At 36.0% G+C, this 22,612-nt stretch overlaps 1 protein-coding gene across 6 annotated transcripts in view; it reads right to left on the bottom strand.

Moving 5' to 3' along the window:
- The window catches only part of SHPRH (SNF2 histone linker PHD RING helicase), a 91,434-nt gene that overhangs the window by 66,240 nt on the left and 2,582 nt on the right, over positions 1 to 22,612 (bottom strand). For 3 of the 6 annotated variants that reach the window (XM_014592820.2, XM_006139860.3, XM_014592913.2), the window contains exons 2-7: positions 20,514 to 20,656; positions 17,181 to 17,842; positions 11,342 to 11,471; positions 5,726 to 5,944; positions 2,169 to 2,247; positions 820 to 970 (exon numbers count right to left, since the gene is read on the bottom strand). In XM_014592820.2, the coding sequence (XP_014448306.1) occupies positions 820 to 970; positions 2,169 to 2,247; positions 5,726 to 5,944; positions 11,342 to 11,471; positions 17,181 to 17,813 (1,212 nt within the window). In that variant the 5' untranslated portion in view covers positions 17,814 to 17,842; positions 20,514 to 20,656. Of the gene's footprint in view, positions 1 to 819; positions 971 to 2,168; positions 2,248 to 5,725; positions 5,945 to 11,341; positions 11,472 to 17,180; positions 17,843 to 20,513; positions 20,657 to 22,612 lie in introns of those variants that run through there. The other 3 variants (XM_014592858.2, XM_014592893.2, XM_014592927.2) reach the window with 2 other exon arrangements.

Raw genomic sequence — 22,612 nt, forward strand, 5'->3', positions numbered from 1 at the left:
TAATGCTGATCTCAGATTTCATCACTGGAAAATATGAACTATGAACTGCATATGCCTAAGTTTTTCTAAACTCTAATATTTATATTTTTAAACATAATTATATACTTTGGGGCAAAGACTTAAGAGTTTGTTTCTTATTAAAATACTTATCTTTTAATAGAGTTCTAATTATTACATTCTAAAATTTATATATCTGAGAGTTATACGACTGTTTTATTTAAGGTTTTTGTTATAGGATGCATATGCTCACTGGAGAGACACGTGGAGGTAGTGAGAAAGTGAGAAATCATTCCCTTAGGGGAATGGCCACACCACAATCTGTTCTTTTCTATTCTCCTCTAGGATTTTGGGAACAAATGGACATGCACCTGGAGTGATTTTCAAGCTGTCAGGTCTGAGACTGGAACCATGGTCAGCCAGGTGAAAGTCCAGTACCTCAACCACCATGCCACCTGCTGGCCTCAAGTTGTACAATTTTTTAAAATAGCTCATAAATATATTTAGGGGTAATATGGAAATCTGTAGCAAGAACAAAAAATTTGAAGCGTTAATGAAGGAGTTTCTCTGCCAACTATTGAATAGGAGGAAGCGTGATAAATGATTGCATATCACTGTCTAGTTGGCCAACATCTCTTAAACCCTGCTGGGTCACAAACATCTCATTCTCTGTGCTCATTCAACGTTAACCATTAACATAAAAATCATTAGTCACAGAGTGAACAGAAAAGTGTTGAATTAAGTGCCAAGCAAACGTTCAACATATGATGCTTATGAGAACATATGTCGCTGCTTTCCTGAGCCCTCCAGCACTCCTCTTACCTCAGGAAGCGTGAGAGCATCTTGTTTGACATCTTCTCGGGTATGTGTCAGAATCAAAGCCAAAACCTCCACTGTCTTTCCAAGGCCCATCTCATCTGCTAAGATTCCTCCAAGCAACTGTGGCCCAGGATTTGGGTACTCACGAATGATGCTAAAGAAAACAAGAAAACACATAGAAGAAATATAAATAAAAATGACAGTATTCCTGATTATTTTTCCTAAAAACAAGAAATGAATAAAAGTATAAGGTTATTAAAACTATATTTTAGGCCCAGGTGCAGTGGCATGCTCTGCTAAGAAACTGTTTTGGAGGCTGAGACCATACGGGAGGCCCAGGTTCAATGCCCAGGTGGTGGCATGCTCTTATAATCCCAGAAATTTTGGAGACTGAGGTGGAAGTTCTTAAGCTTGAAGTTAGCCTGGGCAGCACACCCAAATTCTATCTAAAAGTGAATTGTGTTCCACTAGCAGTGGGACCAGAGGTAGGGTTCTTCTGTGCAAGGCTGGAGCCACATGAAAGATCTGGGTTTGGATTCCACACCAATCTAGAACAGGCTGGCCTGGTGGTACCTGCCTCTAATCCTAGATAACTAGGAGGCTGGGACACCATGTGGCAGACTATATTAGGAGTTCTCCCTGGTCCATTCCTCTGTCTCTTCCAAACACAAAAATTCCTTTGAACATACAAAAATTGAGCTGAGTGTGGTGGTACCTGCCTGTACTCCCAGCTGGAGGGCTGAGATCTAGGCACAGCAAGATCCTATCTCAAAACAAAACAAAACAAAACAAATAGAAGTAACTGTATTTCAGGGTGAGATCATTTAAATCCCTGTATTATGAATAAAAGAAACATGATAACCAAAAAAAAATCTTCGAGCTGAAAACTACATCTATAAAAATAAGAGTGAGATTGGTAAAGACCCATCATTTTTCTGTTCTACAATTAAATGAAATATGTCTGCCTACTTTCTATAACATCTATGAATTATGAATGAAAAAGGGTAACTACTGATTTATTAACTATGTTTAATGATTCTAAAAAGTACTTTCTATTAGAAGTTGACAAATTTAATGAAAAAGTAAAAACTGGTCCATAATAAATAAGATAACACTTTTACTTAGAATAATAGTCTTTCTTAAGTAAGTATCTCTTCTGCATTTATTTACTGAAAAATGACAAGTGCTATTAATTCTAACTCTATCCTATCTATAAAAATATTTAATAAGACTATAAGTTATTATACCTTTTTGAGGTACTGCCAAGGCTAAAGACATATATTTTAAATCTCACAGAGTTTTTCCTTTTATTTAATTTTTAAACCAAGCATATAAATAAGATTTTGCCTTACCAGCCCGTGTATGGATTATAGTAGAGTTTCAAACCCTCAGATGTAACAATCTCTCGCCATAAGAAGTGCAGGGCACTTTCTAAAGAAAAATATATTTATAAGAACAAGTATTTGTTTATTTATTTTCTGTCAGATATTCATATTAAAATAAAAATAAGTTAACTACCAGTATGCCCTGGGATACTGATTCAGGAAGCCCATATTCTTAGTAAGTCTAAGTTAGGAAAAGTCACATTGGTAACTGGCTAAGATCCCTCTAATTCTTTTCTTCTGATATCTTTTTTGCTTCCTTTGCTTTAGGCACAAATCCACGTAAGAATTAATAAGACAGGAAAGCAAAATGCAGCATGTTACAGAGGATTAACAAGAAAAAACCTAACAGATATAACCAACTCCTTCCTGATAAAGGGAAAAAGCTTATCTTTTGTAAATCCTTCAATAGTCTGTATGAACCCTTCAGATAGCTAGACAAATGCTAGTGAGCTAAACATTTACTCATGTAAGATCTGACCTCTTTTATGGGTACGAGAGTGAATGGAAAGGCTTAGAGGGGAAATAATATCTAAAACTTCAATACTGAAGTACTGAGTTTGTTTCAATTAGAATCTTCCTTTACCCTTCTACTTAATATTTTAACTTGTTTAAGCCAATTGCCAAATAGATAACATATCTCTATTCACTAGTGGAACAGCGAGTAATTTTTCACTGTTTTCTTTAGGGATTAACTGAGGAAATAGAGATATGTAAATAGATACAAAGCATTTATAAAATGAAAAAAATAAATGATAAGAATTTTCAATTTTCGGAACCATAGGGACAAAAAATCTGCTAAATGACAAAGATTTAATCAACAAAGTCTAGTCTGAAGACAAAAAAGAATGAATTACTGATTTTTGCAGCATGTATATACTTAAAGCTATTATGTTAAAAGAAGCAATTCCCACTCCCTTCAAAGTGTACAAATATGTTGTTTTAATTTTTAGTTTCAAAAACAGACAAAAACCAATTTATGATGACAGTGGCTACCTTTAGAATGGGCTGAAGTAGGAGAACTAACTGGGCTATGAGGGAACTGTCGGGTGATGGAAACACTACGTCAGACACTGTCTGACAAAAACATAATATGCGCCACATATGTAATTTTAAATTTCTAGTAGTATATAAAAAAAGAAACAAAGTTTAATTTTAAGTACTTAAAAAAATTTCGATCTAACCAAAATATTATCATTTCAATATGTAATCATTATAAAAAATTACAAATGAGATACTTATTCATGATTTGAAAATTAGTACGTATTTTAACCTTAAGGTACAACTCAATTTGGGCAACCACATTTTAATTCTCAAAAGCATGTGTTTAGTGGATATTCTTGAGACAGTCTAGTTCTATATCTTAACATTAATTTATTAATAATATTATTTAACTACAGAAAAATACATCATTTTGGAGAAAAGCATAATCTAGTCTGTGGGAAACTATAAAGTTAACAATTTCTCTTAACAAATCATTTTAAGGAAAAAAATAGAGTGAGAGATAGGACATAAAACCTACAAATAAAAAACTTAAGCAACAGGGACCAGCAGATGGTATCACTGAACTTCCACAAAGTCAACCACAGTTCAAGTCCTGGACCTGGAGGCTTAAACTCATGCCAGGCACTTGTGTGTGCATGCCCAAAATCCCAAGAGGGGAGTGGAGGTAAAGGGATTTTAGCTATGTTCCCTGGGCCGGGGTGATATCTTGCTTTCTGCCTCTCTGTCTCTGTCTTTCCAGTGAGCAAACACACCCTACAGAAAAATATCTCTCTAAAAAAAAAAAACAAAAAACAAAACAACTTAAGTAAAAACAACCAGTTCCAATGTGCAAATGTTACTTGGTTTCAGATCTGAACTATATATGTGTGTAAAAGGAAAAGAGAGAGAAAAAAAAGAGAAGTGGAGGGGAGGGAAAGGAGAGAGAGAGGAAGCAAAGGAAGGATGGAAACAGGTTTGGTGATATTCAAGACTTACTGGGCTTTAAAAATCCATTTTTATATGCCAGCAGGTGGCGTAGTGAGGCACTGGACTCCCATGTGGCAGACTAACGTTTGAGTTCAGGGACCGGGAACCTGAAACTCACTGGGCGTATATGAGTGTCCAAATCTGAAGAGGAGAATGGCAGGGAAGGGATTATGGCTCAGCCAGCCCCCAGGGGGGTGATTTCTTGCTGTCTCTTTGGCAAGCACAAGTACCCTAAAAAGGAAAAATTTCTCTCAAAAATAATCCATTATTATATATATTTTTATATCTACTTAAAAGAATCCTCCCTGTTCCTTTCCTTTTTTAGTTTTTGCTTTAGAGTGCATATACTTGCCAGAGAGACAGGGGGGGAGAGAGGGAGAGAGAGAGAGAAAGGAGAGAGAAGAAAGTGAGAAAGAATCTTTATCTTTTAAAAAATTGAAATATTATATATAAAGTAAGTATATAGAATTTATTTCCAAATAAGTCAGAGCAGGGGGACAGGAAGGGTAGGAACAAAATATTGGCTATGAATTGATACTAATTGTCCAAATTGAAAAATTTAGATGACTTAAGTTTGTTAGGTAAGAAAGTGTAAAATAGATCACACGGGAAAAATAGGTAAGAGCTATTCCTCACCAACTAAATAAACATCTATAGAAGGAATTAGAACTAGGCAATACTTCACTACTTAGAATCACATAAAAAAAAGTACCTTGTGCCTGTTCCTTTAAAGACAGTGATAAAGAAATAGCATAAATGTCTCCCACAAATCTACTACCTTCATAAAAACACTCAGTAAATGACATTATTTGTATTGTGTGATAAAGAAAAACATGTAAGTCTAAGAAAATTAGATTAGTCACATGTCTGCCTCTCACTTTTGGAAATTTGCTTTTTGTCACTAAGATTCATCATCAAATTGTGAAAAGTACTTTCTTGCTGATAATTAGCAAGATTCCCATGTGATGAAGTTTTTTTTTGCTATAGGGTGCATGTGCTCGCCAGAAAGACAGAGACAGAAAGACAGAAAGCAAGAAATCACCCCCAAGGGAGGATGGCCACACCGCAATCCTTTCTCTTCCATTCTCCTCTTAAGATCTTGGGCATGCACACACATGTGCCCAGTGTGAGTTTAAGCCACTGGGTCCGGGACTCGAACTGTGGTTGACTACATGGGAGTCCAGGAACATAGCTATTATGCCAACTGCTTATCCCCCCATATGATAAAGTTTTAAAAGCAATTCTTAGCTGAAAACATAAATGAATGAATGTCTAGGTTTTTAAAACTTCCAATCAAGGAGGGAAAATACCTCCCTCAAACAAAACAAAACAAAACCCAGTTCAAACTTGTATACATGAGCAAATTAACATGTGAATTTTTCTAGATTTCAGTTTTGAAGGATTTTTTTTAGAAAATAATTTTGTTCATAGTTAACACCCATTTTATTGGATGTTTTCAATGTACCTTTCTTTAATGTTCAACTTCCTCTATCCTATACTAGCTCTCGTATACTCTCCATAGTCAATTTGCCTTTCTTTAAGCATCTTATACTTGCCACCAGCAGGAGTGCTTCTGAAATGCTCTTGTTGCAGCATCCAGTTGACAGCCTCCCTCTGGTAGGGTCTCAACACAGGCATCAGTGCAGGATGCTGGACATCCACTTGGACAGACCGTGTTTCTTGCTGATGTGCCTGCTTCACAAAGTGATAGAGCTCATCAATGTCCTGGCCCTCTGGCTCGTTCTCTGAATCTTCCTGATCCTCTTCCAACATGTCTGTATATTCAACAACAAATGAGCTTAAAATCTGATTCAACTTTTACAACTGAAAGCAATTCTTTTATTAAGTTCATTTTCTTTCTTTTATGAGTGAATGAGAAAGAATTCCCCTGCCCGCAAAACAAAAGGGTCCCAATATTGCAATATACTTCCAGCCTCAGCCAGTCCAGATCATGGGCATGCACATGGCTGGGTACTAAGGGAGACACCTGGATGCAAACTCCAAACCTTCCCACGTGGGTCAGCCTAGCAGAATATTACATTTTACCACATCAGGTCCCAATTTATTCTTATTCTAAGAATATACTGTGTTCTTGCCCAACCATGGGGATTATTCAGTTGTCTGTGATTAGAAGGCACCATTCTTAAAATTCACTGATCAAAATCTACTTATGTCTTCTTGGAACCAGCAGTTAGCGTAATGGCTATGTCGCTGGACTCCCACGTAATTGACCGCGGTTCGCGTCCTGGACCTGGTGGCTTAAAACTCACGCAGGGCGCGTGTGCGTGCATGCTCAAGATCCTGAGAGGAGAATGGAGGGGAAGGGATTGTGGCGTGACCATCCCCCCTGGGGGGTGATTTCTCACTTTCTGTCTCTATGTCTCTCTCTGTCTGTCTGGTGAGTGCACGCGCCCTATAGCCAAAAACCTCTCCCAAAAAAAAAAAAAAATCTACTCATGTCTTCTTTAGGATAGTTCAATAGCTACTTTTTCCATGAACTTTTCTTTTGTTTCTTTACCCTCACTAGAATTAATGTTCCCAGTGCTCATGTAATACTTTATAAAAAAATTATGAAAGAAAGAAAGTGAGAGAAAAATAGAAAGAGAGAGAAAGATGGTGGGGGGAGGCGCAGAGAGACACCAGTACCCTCAATTAAGAGTTTTATACTGTGATCCTTCCCCTCAACACTCTACCTGCCAGACAAGATCGTGGGCATGTACACATGTACCAAATGTATACAGGTTGACCTAGGAACCAAACTCTGATCATCTATATGACTTTCATTATTGAACAGTATCACACCGCCATGGCTGGGCCTCACATAATGTTTTATAATTAGGTTACAGAAGAACATTTCAATCAATCTTTTACTGAATAATTTGTCTATCTGTCCTTTTTACAATGAGGGCAATGTTGTCTTCTGTTTTGATAGCCCCTTAGAGAAACTGATATACCCTTTTCCTACAGTGGATATTTAATTTGAGAAACTGAATGTGAATTTCTTTTGTAGTTTATTAATGGATAGCTTATTTTGCTTTAAAAATCTTTTTTAGAAGTTTATTTAATTTTGGGACCAGCAGTTGGCATAATGGCTATGTCGCTGGACTCCCATGTAGTTGACTGTGGTTCGAGTCCCAGACTTGGTGGCTTAAACTAATACTGGGTGCGTGTGCATGCATACCCAAGGTCCTGAGAGTAGAATGGAGGAGAAGGGATTGCGGTGTGGCCGTCCCCCCTAGGGGGTGATTTCTCGCTTTCTGTTTTTCTGACGAGTGCACATGCCCTATAGCAGAAACCTCTCAAAAAAAAAAAAAAAAAAAAAAGAAAGAATTTATTTAATTTTATGTATATTTTTAATTTGCTACAGAGCACACATGTCCTCACCAGACAGAAAAAAAGAGAGAGAGAGGGGAAGTGAGAAAGCAAGCCACCAGGTCTGAGACTCAAACCATAGCCTTAATCACCACAGAACCTGCTGGTCCTGCTTATTTCATTTTTATATCTTTTTTTTTTTTTTTTGGAGAGGTTTCCACTACAGGGCATGTTTGCTCACCAGAAAGACAGAGAGGGACAGAGAGACAGAAAGAGAGAAATCATCCCCCAGGAGGGGATGGCCATGCCACAATTCTTTCTCCTCCATTCTCGGGACCTTGGGCATGCACGCACACGAGCCCAGTGTGAGTTTATGCCACTGGGTCCAGGACTCGAACTGTAGTCGTCTACATGGGAGTCCAGTGACATAGTCATTACGCCAGCTGCTGGTCCCCATTTTTTATATCTTAACCTAACAAACGATAAACAGATAAAAATTTTCGGTGTTTAGGATGAGGGTTCCTACTCTACTTCTTTTGTTTTTAATTATTTAAAAAATCATTACTTAATTTTATTTATTATTGTTATTTTTCAATGTACTAGAGAGGGACAGAGAGAGAAAGGGAAAGTGAGAAAGAAAGCCACTGGGTCTGGGGCTCAAACTGTAGTCTGCCAAGTGGGAGCCCAGTGCTTCAACCACCATACTACCTGCTGACTCATTTTTAACTATTCATTTATTAAGGTGATTATTTTTAAGTTTGCTATAGGGCATGTGTGCTCACCAGAGAGAGAGAGAGACAGACAGAGCAAGAGAAAGAGAAATAAAGTGAGAAAGCAAGCCACCGCATCCAGTACATAACCTGTGGTGTAGAGCGCCGTAATCACCACACACTTGCTGGCCCCTCCATTCTATTTCTTATGCAAAAGAATGAAAGGCATTTGGTTGCACTCAGCAGCTGATCATGGGACACAAGCTAAAGCTACTAATGCAAACCTGAAAGAGTATCAAATTTATTCAGTGGACAAAATTACTCTGTGGAAGAAGACCTATTTTTATTCTAATAGGAAAAATAAATATAAACCTTCAACAAATATAAATTCCTTTCAACTAATGATTTTTTATCCAGAGCATAATTCTTTCAAGATGAAAAAATGAACCATTTATTTTTGAATTGCATTTCATTCAGGCCATATACTTTCAGGACATACTACATCAGGTCTAAAATGAAAAAATTGAACCAAAAAACACATAACTTACTTTTTCTAGTAAAAAAAATATGCCATTTGAAATTTTTAAAACTTCACAAATAATGTACAGTTATATGCCCGATTATTTCAGACTTTTATTAATACATACCAGTATAATCTAGTATTAACTGAATTTGAAATTTTCCTTAGAAATCATGCTTTAGGGGCTGGCAGGTGGTGTAGTGGTTAAGGGCATTGGATTCCCACATGGTTGACCATGGTTCAAGTTGTAGACCTGGCAGCCTGCTTTCTCACTTTCCCTCTCTGTCTCCCCCCCACCCCCGACTGCCTCCTTTTCTGGTCAAATTAAAAATAATAAATAAAATCAAATTATTTTTTTTAAAAAAGAAATCATGCTTTAAAAAAGTTCAAATTGTATTAATAATGGAATTCTTAATGTACCTTTAAAAACTCTAGATGTACTTTTTTTCCTTCTGGGAGGTTTTTGCTATAGGGTGCATGAGCTCATCAGAAAGACAGACAGGGACAGAGATACAGAAAGCGAGAAATCACCCTCCTGTGGGGATGGCCATGCTGCTTTTTTCCTCTATTCTCATCTCGGGATCTTGGGTACACACGCACATGAACCTGGCAAAAACTCTAGATGTATTTTTAAAAGCAATCCTGGGCCAGCAGGTAGTAATTAAAGGAGCTGGCCCAAATGGCAGATAGCAGTTCGAGTCCTAGACCTGGTGGCTTGCTTTCTCATTTTCCCTTCTCTCTCACTCTGTCTCTGTCTGCTATAAATGAATGAATCAATGAATGAATGAAAAAAGCAATCCTTCTGGGACTAGCAGGTGGTGTAATGGTTATGTTGCTGGACTCCCACACAATTTACCATAGTTCACATCCTGGACCCAGCAGCTTAAAACTCATACCAGATATGTGTGTACGTGTGTGTGTGCCTAAAATCCCAAGAGGAGAATGTAGGAGAAGGGACTGTGGCATGACATCCCACCTCGGGGGTGATTTCTTGCTTTCTCTCTCTCTCTGTCTCTGTTTCTCTGATGAGTGCACATGCTCTATAGCAAAAAAGTCTCTCCCTCCAAAATTTAAAAAAAAACATTCCTTCTAATGCTAAAATAAGAGATCTTCCTCAACTTAAGCCTTGAAGTTTTGCAAAGAATATACTACAGGAATTGCTCAACAATCAGGGCCAGCAGGTGGTATAATGGTTATATTGCTGGATTCTTACATAGCTCAACACAGTTCAAGTCCCAGACCTGGTGACTTAAAACTCACATTGGGCACAACACAGTTCAAGTCCCAGACCTGGTGACTTAAAACTCACATTGGGCACATGTGTGTGCATGTCCAAAAACCCCAGGAGGAGAAGGCACTGCAGTGTGTCCATCCCCCTGGGGAGTTTTCATTTTTCCTCTTCTGTCTCTGTTTCTCTCTCTGATGAGCCCATGTATCCTAAGGCAAAAAACCTCTAAAAAAAATTTAAAAAAGAGTTTCTCAACAGCCAAGCTTTAAAACTGTTTTCATTGGGAACCAGCAGTTAGCGTAATGGCTATGTCGCTGGACTCCCACGTAATCGACCGCGGTTCGTGTCCCGGACCCGGTGGCTTAAAACTCACGCCGGGCGCGTGTGCGTGCATGCCCAAGATCCCGAGAGGAGAATGGAGGAGAAGGGATTGCGGCGTGACCATCCCTCCTGGGGGGTGATTTCTCGCTTTCTGTCTCTATGTCTCTCTCTGTCTGTCTGGCGAGCGCACGCGCCCTACAGTGAAAAATCTCTCTCAAAAAAAAAAAAAAAAAAAAAAAACTGTTTTCATTAATAAATTACAGTATAAAAATGTTCTAAAATTTGTACCTGGACTAATGCTGACCCACCATGAAAAGGACTCAAAATTTAAGCTGTCTTTCCAATAGTGTTGATGGGCTACAAAAAACCTCTCATGCTCTATTGGTAATTAAGTGCAAAAAATCTGAAACTGCAGCCCTGATCAAGGATGTTACATCGTGCCAAAAAGCAGAGCAAAGTGATCTGGTTTTTTTTAGAGAGAAATTTTTGCTATAAAGCACAGGTGCTTGACAGAGAGATAGAGGAACAGAAAGTAAGACATTACCCCCTAGAGGGGATGGCCCTGCTGCAATCCTTTTTTCTCTAATTTCCTCTTGGGATTTTGGGTATGCATACACATGTGTCTAGACTGAGTTTTATGCCACCAATGTGGGACTCAAACTGCAGTTGACTATGTGGGAGTCTAGTGAATCATTAAGCCTTCTGCTGGTCCCAGTTATCTGTTTTTTTATAGAACCAGGCTCTGTCAGACTACAAAGGAGAGGTAGAATAAAGCTTAGCAAAGAATCTATTGCCCTCATCAAATAAAAGCACAGAAATAATGTCGCATATTTACTCTACAAACATTTATTTAATACTTATCACAAGCTAAATACAATGTTATGCAAAAGTGAAGAAACAAATTATATTAGTCGGGGCATTTTAGGTAAGGATAATTCTGCCATAGGGTGATTTTATGGAGGTCATTTAATTTTTATATGGTTTTATTGGCCATTTCTCTAATTGTTAGGACTAGAAGACAGGAAAAAAAAATAAAGAGAGACCTTAATAATAGCAGTTTTAAAGTTTACTTAAAAATTACCTGGAATAATAAAATTATATAGCTTTTCCATTACTCTCTTCATGAGCTGATTGAACTTTTTCATTCTCGAATTTGCATCACTGAAAAAGTCAAGTTTTGCTAGGCCAGCTTCCAAAAGATAAATTCCAACCTATGAAGGATTAATCAACATAGCAGTTTATACTTAAATGTATACTCTTTACCAAAAAAAAGTAGCATGACCATTTAAAAAGGTATTCACAGTATCTGTTCTACAAACACTAAATATTTACTATCAAATCTCCACCTATTTTAATTTTCAACAATTTTATTTCACAAATGCAAGTATCTGCGATGTGAAATATCCCACTCAATTTGTTGGAAAAAAAAATCCCTAATTGAAATCAAACCTGGGAGAATATGATAAGAACACCTAATTCTACCTACTAAATCAGTGATACTCAAATCTGATCAAAATAATCAGTAAAATCTGTTAAAAATGAGGATTCCCCTAGAAGATTCTGAAGCACATGCCAGGATGTTTAAGCAGTTAGGTGTGAAAATCCTTATTACTGGGTCGAACACTAAATTGTATAGGAAAAAAGACCTTGATTAGTGTTAAATATCTTGACTGTAATGAAGCAATGCAGTATGAAGTTTTGAGGTCAACATACTTGAATTTAAACATTGGTACGGATATTCAAGAGTTAAACAAACTTGGGAAGAAATAATCAAATTATTTTTATTCAATGCTCATTTATAAAGTGTAGGAGTATAGTATGATTAGTATAATTTTAAATATTTCTTATAGACAGTCAACAAATGTTAGAGTCCTTCATTTCCCTGGACTATTTTTTAGACTTGACTCACTAATATTCTCAAATTCTTTTATTAAAGAACAAAAATGAAAAGTTATCTGTTAATGATAATATATATGATAATGTCTCTGACTTGACCAATATGCACTGTAATCACACTGGGAAAACCATGTTATACACTGTAAAAATGTAGTGATTAAATGTAAAAAAAAATAAATAAATAAAAATAAAAAGTTTAAAAATTAGGGGAAATATATGAGATGACGAGAGATAGTATATCAAATATAGGAAATCTTCTCTCTCTGCTATTTCTCTAAACCTAAAATTGTTCTGAGAAAGCCTATCAATTTTTTAAAAAATCACAGAAAATAATAAATAAAATAGTATGTAACAAAACTGTAGTTCAATGATAATAAGTATGTAAGAATTCACACCTTATTTATCTTTGTTTTATTTACCTCCCCTATAAATAAATAACAAAAATCACTAGCATTACACAAGAGTAAGTGACAATGATCATACTTCATTATTATTTGTAACTCTGCTTTGTGTTCACCTGGAGATGGCTTACTATAGCAGAAATAAATATTCAAATCTTTATAAAAATTGGGATCAGGGAAAAATAATAGATCAAGACTTGGTTTGTAGGGGAGGTAAATAAAACAAAGATATACAAGGTATGAATTCTTATGTACTTATTATCACTGAACCACAGTTTTGCTACGTACTATCTGTAAAAAGTGGGAATGTTTGGCTACGGTTTTATTGTTTAGAAGAATTAACTGCAATCTAATGCTTCTAAATTTGGTTTCTTTCTGTTAATTCTGAAATTTTAAATAGGGCCATGATGCAATTGCTTTTTAATATAAAAAATGTTTTAAGAGATAGTTTTTCAGTTAAAAAGTGAGATTAACATTTTAGAATTTCAGGCAGGCCAGACAGTGGTATGGTGGCTGAGACAGTTGCACATCAGATGGCCAACTACATGGTTCGAGTCTTGCACCTGGCCACTTGAAAAACACATCAGGTGCCTGTGCATGTGAGTACAAAATCCTGAAATGAGTAATAGAGGAGGAACTTCAGTATGATCCTCCATGGGGGGGAGGTTCTTATTTCCCCCCTCTCTCTTGTTCTCTCTCACAAGCACATGTGCCTTATAGCAAATTATAAAAAAACAAAAACAAAAACCCAGAATTTCTTTACCTTTCAAGTTTTACTATGAAGACAAATTAAATTGTTTCATAGTCTACCAAGCATTGGGTCATCAGAAAAGTTATGATGTATTTTTGCACACAATAACATAGCAAATTACATCATGACTTTCCTGGGAAAATTTATTTATTTAAAACTATTTAATACATTTATTTAACATTTATTTAACACTATCTCACCTGTTTTGAACTCAATTCTATACGGTAAGAAGGATGGGTATTATTTATATTTCATACGGAAAGAAACTGAAATTAGATCACTTAAATGATTCGTATTATTTGGTTTGTGAACGGCAGAGCCTAAAATGAATTACAAATTTATTGATTTATGAACTAAAAATCTGTTAGGTACCAAATCATTTATTGGGCTGTAAAGATAAAAGTCTTTATAGTCTAATAAGGCGTAAAAATCTAAAATACAAGAACACTACAAGTGGCCAGGGCAAAAGTAAAAATTTGTATCTCATATTCTGGGAGGAAGGCAATGTAATGTCACCAATGCGGTTTAAAAACACATCCTTGGAGGGAACCAGCAGTTAGCATAATGGCTATGTCGCTGGACTCCCACGTAGTCAACCGCGGTTTGCGTCCTGGACTCGGTGGCTTAAAACTCATGCCGGCCGTGTGCATGCATGCCAAAGATCCCGAGAGGAGAATGGAGAAGGGACTGCAGCGTGTCCATCCCCCCTGGGGGATGATTTCTCGCTTTCTATCTCTATGTCTCTGTCTGTCTGACGAGCGCATGTGCCCTATAGCAAAAACCTCTCCAAAAAAAGAAAACCACGTCCTTGGAGAAAGTAAACTCTGAACTCAATAATATAGGATAAACTAGGAAAAAGAAATGAACAATCCAGAAAGAGAGAATTGTGAAAGCAAAAGCAAGAAAGACAGCGGGTTATCTGAAAGAAACAAATTAAGTTTCTGGGACAAAATAAAAAGAGTAATAAATGATAAAGACAAAGGACCTATTAAGTGACCAGCAGATGGTGGAATGGTCACATCCTTGGCTCCCACATAGTTGAACATGGTTTGAGTCCTGTACCCTGTAGTTTAAAAGTCATGCCAGGCGTGTGTGCACGCATGCTCAAAATCCCAAGAGGAGAATGGAGTAGAAGGGACTGTGATGTGGTCACCCCTACTTGGGGAGTGATTTCTTGCTTTCTGTCTCTCTGGCAAACACGTTTTCCCTATAGCAAAAATCTCTCTGAAGGGGGGGGAATAAAAGGGGGCCTACTGAAAGAGAGATTTGTATGTATGATTAGAAAAATTATACTTAACTCTGCAGACAGTAAAGAATAGAATTCTGTTTACATTCATAACATTCCATTCCTGGGACCAAGTCATGAGGGATTTAAAAAGGCAAGATTAGAGATTTTCTGCTGAGACTTCTCCCTCCAGATTAATTTCTAGTGGGAAAGGCATACCTCCAGGCCCATCATGAGATGGATACCAAACTTGAGCTATGAAATAATGGTTTCCTTGACTAAAAATGAAGACTTTCTGCAGAGACTTCTCCCTCCAGATTCATTTCTAGTGGCCTCTATGCACTAAGTGTCTAGACAGGTCCAAGTGAACAGGACCCAAACATCTGAATACAATGAGGGTCAGAATATTTCTCTATTCCCACTGAATCTGAAGCACAAAGAGTGAAAACGGAATGGAAGAGAGTTTACAGATCACCTCCTCTTGCACGCCTCTGAATGCTCAGATTGAACTTCAAGAATTACGAAGAATTGCACCATCCATCAGATGACTAGAAATCACTGCAGGGTCACAAGAAACATGGGAAAGCAAGAAAATATCTCTCCTTCAAGGGGAAAAAATAACTCCTCTTCATCCCCAGACAGCACAATGAAACTCATGGAAATGTCTGATAAAGAATTTAGAATATTCATAGTGTCAAAGCTAACAGAGATGGAAGAGAAGAGAGACAATGAACTGCAGAAGAGGCAGGAGAAAGGAGCTAATGAATTCCAGGAGGTGAAGAAATTCTTGCACGATCTAAAAGAGGAAATACATGCTATAAAAAATAATCAAATGGACCTGTTAGAGATGAAGGCTATAATACAGAAAGTCAAAACCTCCCTTGAAAGTATTAAAAGCAGACTAAATCATACAGAAAATCAAATCCCAGATGTAGAAGACAGAATTGCTGGTCTCAAAAATCCACCAAGACTGAGAAAATTGCCCCCCAAAATGAGAATAATATACGAGAAATACTAGATACCATCAAATGTCCAAACATCTGAATAATTGGTATCCCAGAAGGCACAGACTCGAAAGGGCATTGATAATCTATTCCATGAATCCTGCAAGAAAACTTTCCAAACCTAGAGAGGCATTCAAAGATCCAGTCCCAAGAAATACAAAGGAACCCAAACAGAATCAACCCAAGATCTTCTCTAAGATAAATTATAGCCAGATTGACCAAAACCACAAGATAATGACAAGATACTAAGATTGGCAAGAGAGAAAAGTCAAGTTACCTACAAAAGATACCCCATCAGGCTAACAGTGGACCTCTTATCAGAAATGTGAGCAAGGAAAGAATGGTAAAATATATTCAAAGTGTTAAGGGAAAAGCGGTTTCAATCAAGAATACTGTGCCCGGAAAGATTATCTTTCATATGGGAAGAAAAGATAAGAACATTCTCAGATAAACAAAACCTAAAAAAATTTACTAACACCAGACCAGCTCTCTAAGAAGTTCTCAGGGTAGTGCTATAGGAGGAAAATTAAATAGAGACACACAGAAATAAGAGTTCAAAAACTAAGAAAATGGCCAACTTAATGGTAGTGACAAGTCTGGAGTTGATTATTATATACTAGAATTTAATCAGGAAGATTGAACCACAACAGAAGATAGATTAAGTACATGAGACTGAACTGGTGAAATAGAATTTTATGACTTTTGACTAAAACATTGCTGATTTTCTTCTAGGCTTTGTTTTCCAGTTTTAAGGACTTGTGTCCTGTTTTTAGCCAGCAATAGGTTCATGTACCTACTATTTGAACAGAATCCTAACATGTTTCCTGGCTCTAAGTTTTAAGCAAAGTTCCTTAGCATTTCTTCAATTTATTAAAGCTAAAATTGCTTTTCTTGAAATGAAAAAAATATATTAAAAAATACCTATTTAATAACTGTAGTAAGCTATATAGCATCAACTAGGTGCTACTTTATAATATATTCATTTTACTCAAAGTTTCACACTTAAAGTGAGACATGTATTCACAGATATGTATATACCAGCTGAGCCTGCTATTGAAAATAGTTAGATTATTTAAGAAATTTTGTGAATCAATAAAATATGGGGGGAAAAAAGAATGGAAAACAACTATAGACACCTGAGGTAGTATAGGAGGAACACACACACACACACACACACACACACACACATATATATAAAACTAGAAATGGAAAATTATTGATGATAACATGTATGATTAAACCACTATGCAGTATTATTTTGGATGGGAAATCACATTTTGTTTGCTGTGACGATGCTCAGGGAATGAATATAAATAAGTTAATTGATTAAAAATTAAAAAAAGAAAGAAAAAGCAAGATCAGAAAGAGAAGTAGTGAAAAGACTGCTCTAGTAAGAGGAATAGATGATGAGGATGAAATGAAGTTGCTAAGATGAAAACAAAGAATCCGAAAGATATCCTTCACAAAGTACATTCTAGAAATAATTAGCTAAAACACATATTTTTTAATAGTTATTATAAGCCCAAAAGAAAATATGTTTTGAAACTTAATGTATTGCTGGCTTTTTCTACCTTCTTTCTAGTTACTTCAAAATGGACTGCCAATGTAGAAGAACCTTAAAAGATAACACAAAAATGAAGTACCTTGATAATGTGATTTCCTTCAGGTCTTTGGTAAAGTTTTATTCTTCTTTTCTTTTGCAGCCACCCCAAATCTTCTAACATTTCATCACTGACGGATGATTCCACTTGAATACCCATGTCACAAATATCGACTGATTCTCCAAGTCCTTTTTCCTGTTTTTCTACATCTTCAGATTTTGAGTGAACATAGATCAGGAACTGACTTTTTGACCCTGAACTCATCAATGTAAAACTCCTTTCAGAAAAATTTTCAATTAAATTCTGTTCAGGAAGAAGCTGAAGAGTTAATTCTCCTAGAAATGCTTTCCAAGAATTATCAGCATGATGGGGAGAAATCACAATATTCAACTTCACAGACAAAGGGGAAAAAGTACCAATACACTCTTCTTTTTCAATTGATTTTGAGAGGCACACTTCCTCTGAACACTTATCTCTGTAAGCCACTTCTTCCTTTAGATGATCTTCTAGGATGATGCAGTCAGCAGAAGAGGAGTCTGCAGCGGGGCAGGAGTGCTCATCATCGCTTAAGGTGAGAGGTTCATTCCTCCTGTCCTCATACATGTTCCAACGAAGCTGCTGCTGCTTTTCTTCATCCATCTTCACTGGAGGAGCACGTTTCCGTCGGCTACTCATTTTCAAGTTTTTTCTGGTAAATGTGAACTCTGGAAGACAACAGCAACAGTAAGCATACCAAGAGAGGTATTTTAGTAATTAAATATTGCCAGATGAGAAATTTAGCATATACTCGTGGTTCCTACTCATAGTCCCTACATATAACATGAAATCTTTAGAGACAATAAAAGGCAATGCATATTTTCTTTTTTTATTAAGTCAAATATAGATAAGAAACATACTCAACATACATGTATCAAATAAATTTTACTGATTTTATTGGTCTGTAACATATAAATTTGGTAAAAGTGATCTGTTGTATAAAATAAATTCTAAAAATATATTTAATAAGCTATGATAGCAAGGTAAGGCTTTGAAATGGCTTTGAAACACTTATTTGAAGGGTTGTAGTAACATTTGTACTCATATCATCACTTGAATTTCTATTTATTTTACAATCTCAAAGGATTAATAAAACTTCACTTGACCTGTGCATAAACTCCATATCTTTTTTCGCAACAGGAGCAAATAAATCAATAGAAATATATTTTGTTTTATGACTAGCAGATAAAAACCTTAAGAGGAATAGCTGGGCAAAAAATAAGTTGGTGATGATCACTAAGGGAAATACAGCTGAGACAGAATGAAAGAAGAGAAAGAAAAATATGTAGCAAAAAAGGAAAGGAAGCTTGGTTACTTCAAAAGAGGAAATTGGGCAGAAATCATCCCCTATACAAAGTAAGCCCCAAAGTATACTTCCCTCAAAACAACAGCCAATTCCTGTATGAAATATAGAACAACTTATGGAGATCGAAAATAAGGTTACAGCAATGGTTGGTGGCTATTTCAGCCTAGTGATGGAAAAAAATGGATGTATACAAATTAAAATTTAGCTTAATGTGCAGTTTAAGAAGCATTCTCAATAATTTCATTGCTGAATAAAATTCAATCAGGAATTTGGTAAATATGGACTCCACTAAGTACCTAGCAAAGTGCTATTGCTTAGGGGAGGATATGAAAGAAGTATAAATTTGAACTCTTAATTCAACACAAAGAATAGAGTTTGCTGTTGTTGTTATAAACTGAGCACACAGAATGGTCTACACCCTCTACCCCAACTAACTCCCCACTCAGAACTGCTCTGCTCCAAATCTAGAAAAGAATGAGAAATGAGTGCTAAAGAAACCATTCAGGAATACTCAGACCTATTTAAAACAAAACAAAACAGAACAGAACTACTCAGCTGATCAAAAACTTTGAGTATTACTAAAGAATAATATGGAGGAAAATCAGACAGAAAAGCTAAATGTCAGTGTAAATGTATTAGTACAAAAGATAAGCATATATCAAGATGGTTTTTCTGCTCAATAGTGGTGAACTTGGTGGTATAATCCAAATGGGTCAAGATCACAATGACAGATAATAGTGGAGTAATATGGTGAAAACTGCCAGGCCCTTACCTACCCTGTCCCTCTAAAGGCAAGGTTGCTGCGATGGAGAGTATCAATTCTCTGACAGAGACAATAAAAGCTTGCTTGTAATGAAGCAGAGAATATGAACTGTAAAAGATGAGCTCACAATCAACAATAGAAAATTTAGAGCTCTCCAGTGGGAGAATAAATTAAAAAAAGAAAAGCTTTCAAATAAAAAATAGAGGGTGCTGTATGAATAGGACTTTACCTTATTACATATAGTCAATATCATCATGTTTGAGTAGATAACAGTGTTTTCATGAAATAAAAGCAGGAAGTAATAACAAAAAGATGGCTATAAAAAACTGTTAAATAATTTTAGAAAAGCAAACATTACTGAAATTTTAAAGAAAAAAAGTTGGCAGAATACACCCAGAACACAGTCATTTAATAGCAGATTGGGTATACCTGCAGAAAAATTCTAACAGTGTCCCTGAATAAAGTAAAACAAATTCTTCGGTAAATTCTTTTACAGTCTCCAAAAGGGTAACCAACTCTTCTTAGTTTGCTTGAGACTTTTCTGTTTCTGTTATCAAAGTGATACATCTTGGAAAACCCCTCAGTCCCAGGCAAACCAGGGTAGCAGGGAACCCTTACTCCAGCTTATCCCTAGAAAGGAGTTTCCAAAAACAGCAGAGGATGGGAGAAATTCAAGAGTTCAGTGGCCTCTCTTAAGTTAAGGAGATAGAATATAGACTTTGTGAAGCAAAATATCTAAGAGGGAAATATACAATATATATAAGGGCTATAGAGATATGCAGAGGAATTCCTTGAGTCTCTGAGAGGGTAAAGCTTTAGATTTGTGTGTGAGGAAAATATTCAAAGCTGAAGAAGCGTCCACCAGAATTACGTAGAACAATCCCCGGCATGGCTGGGAATAGTTTGTGGAAAGCGTTCCTAATATAGGATGCAAAGTGTAGAGGTTTTAGAAATGAGAACTTCCTTATTATTGAACCCAAATTGGCCTTAGACTAATGGCTAGACTAAGAAGTTACACTACAAAATATTGTGTTCGGATCCCATCCTAATAAACCTTAAAAACAAGCTCTGGGAGGATCAAATTAATTCCGGGTAACTCAGGACATAGTCTAACACATGAAAGAATGAAACAGAATCTTAACATGAATGTCTAGTACAAAGTAAAAACTAACCAGGCATACAAAGATACAGGAAAGACCCAGAACTATCAGAAAAAAGAACTCAAAAAGACTCAGAAATAAAATAGATGATATAATTAGCAAATACACACCTTGTGTCTAGTGTAAATATTTTCAGCTATTGTAAATAGTCTTGATAAATTCCGGTAAGTCAATAGAAACACGAGGATGAAGAAGAGAAATTGAAGCTACACAAGAGACTCAAAAGGAATTTTTGGAGATCGAAAAACAGTATCTGAAATGAAAAATATATTGTATAAGATTAATAGATTATACATGCTCCATTCCCCAAAAATAAATATATAAAAAAGAAAAAAAATAGAATGAGCTTAAACACAGTAACAATATAAACTACTGAAAATGAAGTATAGGAATAAACAAGAATAATACACACAGTATCAGAGACCGACTGGAAAATGTCAAGCTGTCTCACGTGTATGGAATTGGAATCTGAGTGGGGAAAGTGAGGAGAGGGTAAAAAAAAAAGTGTATCTGAAAAAAGTCATCTATAAAAATTTTCCATATCCAATAAAAACTATCAACGCAGAAAACCAAGTTCAATGAAACCCAATCAAGAAAAACACAAGGACAATCACAGAAAGGCATGCCACAACTAAATTCCCAAAAAGCAGTTCATTTCTCCGGATCAACCCTAGATCTCTGGCTTAGACAATCAATGCGACCAAAAAAATAGACATGCACATGTATGATCAATTGATTTTTTTTTAAAAGAAGTTCAAAGGCAGTCAATGGGGAAAGTATATCCCTTTCAATAAATGAATATCCATATGCAAAAAAATTAACCTTCACCTTTATCTCATAACTTATATAAGTATTAACTCAGAGTAGACTGTACACTAAAATACAAAAGCTAGAACTACAAAACTTCTAGAAGAGAAAATTCAAGTGACATTTTTTTTTTTTAAATTGGAAACGAAAAAAGACACCATGTAAGAAAATAGTAAATTAAGCTTCATCAAAATTCAATACTTTGGCTTTTCAAAAGGTATCATACTACTACAGAACTAAGAAGGCAAGTCACAAATGGGAAACAATATTCATAAAATGGCCACATCTTTTTTTCCTTTATGAGAGAGGGAGAGTCGGGGAAAAGGGAGAGAGAGAGAAAGAGGAAAGAATATAAGCTTTGAAGACTTACATTTTAATTCCAGCTTTGGCATAGCATTGGAATAGTTATCTTTTTGTGCCAGTTTTCTCATCTCTAAAATAGGGATGATACCAGGATTGTGGTTAAAAATAATTTAAGTACAATACCATGGTACCAAAATTTACATGTATTTAGTTAGTGGTAGCTGGCTGCCATTATCATCCCAAGAATGCTTTTTATTACATTTTACAATAACCGAACTTTAATGTGATAGAATGGGGGATGATAGATTAATACATTGTAGACTTCGCTACATATTAGAAGAATCACATGAAAAACTTCTGAAAATCCTGAAGTTTTGGGAGTATTCCATCCAATTAAGTCAGAATATCCACGGAACCAGACACTACCCCTGTTACTTTTTAGGTTCCCTAAAAAATTCCAGTTTGAGAAACCTTGTTTCAGATAATCAGCTGTCTCTTTCTTTCTGAACTTATAAATAGTTGGAAAATGGGTTGCCCACCACGAGTTCTAGCCAGTGGGATGTGAACAGAAGTAATACATGCCACATTTCTAATAACAATTTTGTAACAGATAAATTATAGTAGAACTAGAACATATTCCTTCACTTATTTATTATGTTCTCTGGTTAAGATCCATCTACTGGGTTGTCGGAAAACACTCATGATGCATTTTTGTGTAGAAAAGCAAGTCATGACTTTTCTAATGACTCAACAGTATCTTTAATTCATGTATACCACTACAATTTACACATTCCTGTAGATGCTTGCTTTCAACCTGTTTATTCTAAGTAGACATTCAAGGTATTTATCAGTGATAAACTGAAGAAAAGTAAATACCAGGATTTCTAGCAAGGCTCTCCATTTGTCCAGTTCTCAAATGAGCAAACACGTGTGATCAAGAATGAATGAGTGAATAAATAAATAATATCTGGGTTTGGTTGACTCTTTTCCTAAGGGATATTTATCCATAGAGAGTCAAAAAAGGTATCTGGTCCAAGATACTTACGAACAAAATGGTAACTGGCAGTTACTAAGTCAAGCAGTAGTCAAATTATACTTA

This window comes from Tupaia chinensis, unplaced genomic scaffold (assembly GCF_000334495.1).
Source record: "Tupaia chinensis unplaced genomic scaffold, TupChi_1.0 Scaffold000008_1, whole genome shotgun sequence".
NCBI classification, from domain to species: Eukaryota; Metazoa; Chordata; class Mammalia; order Scandentia; family Tupaiidae; genus Tupaia; species Tupaia belangeri.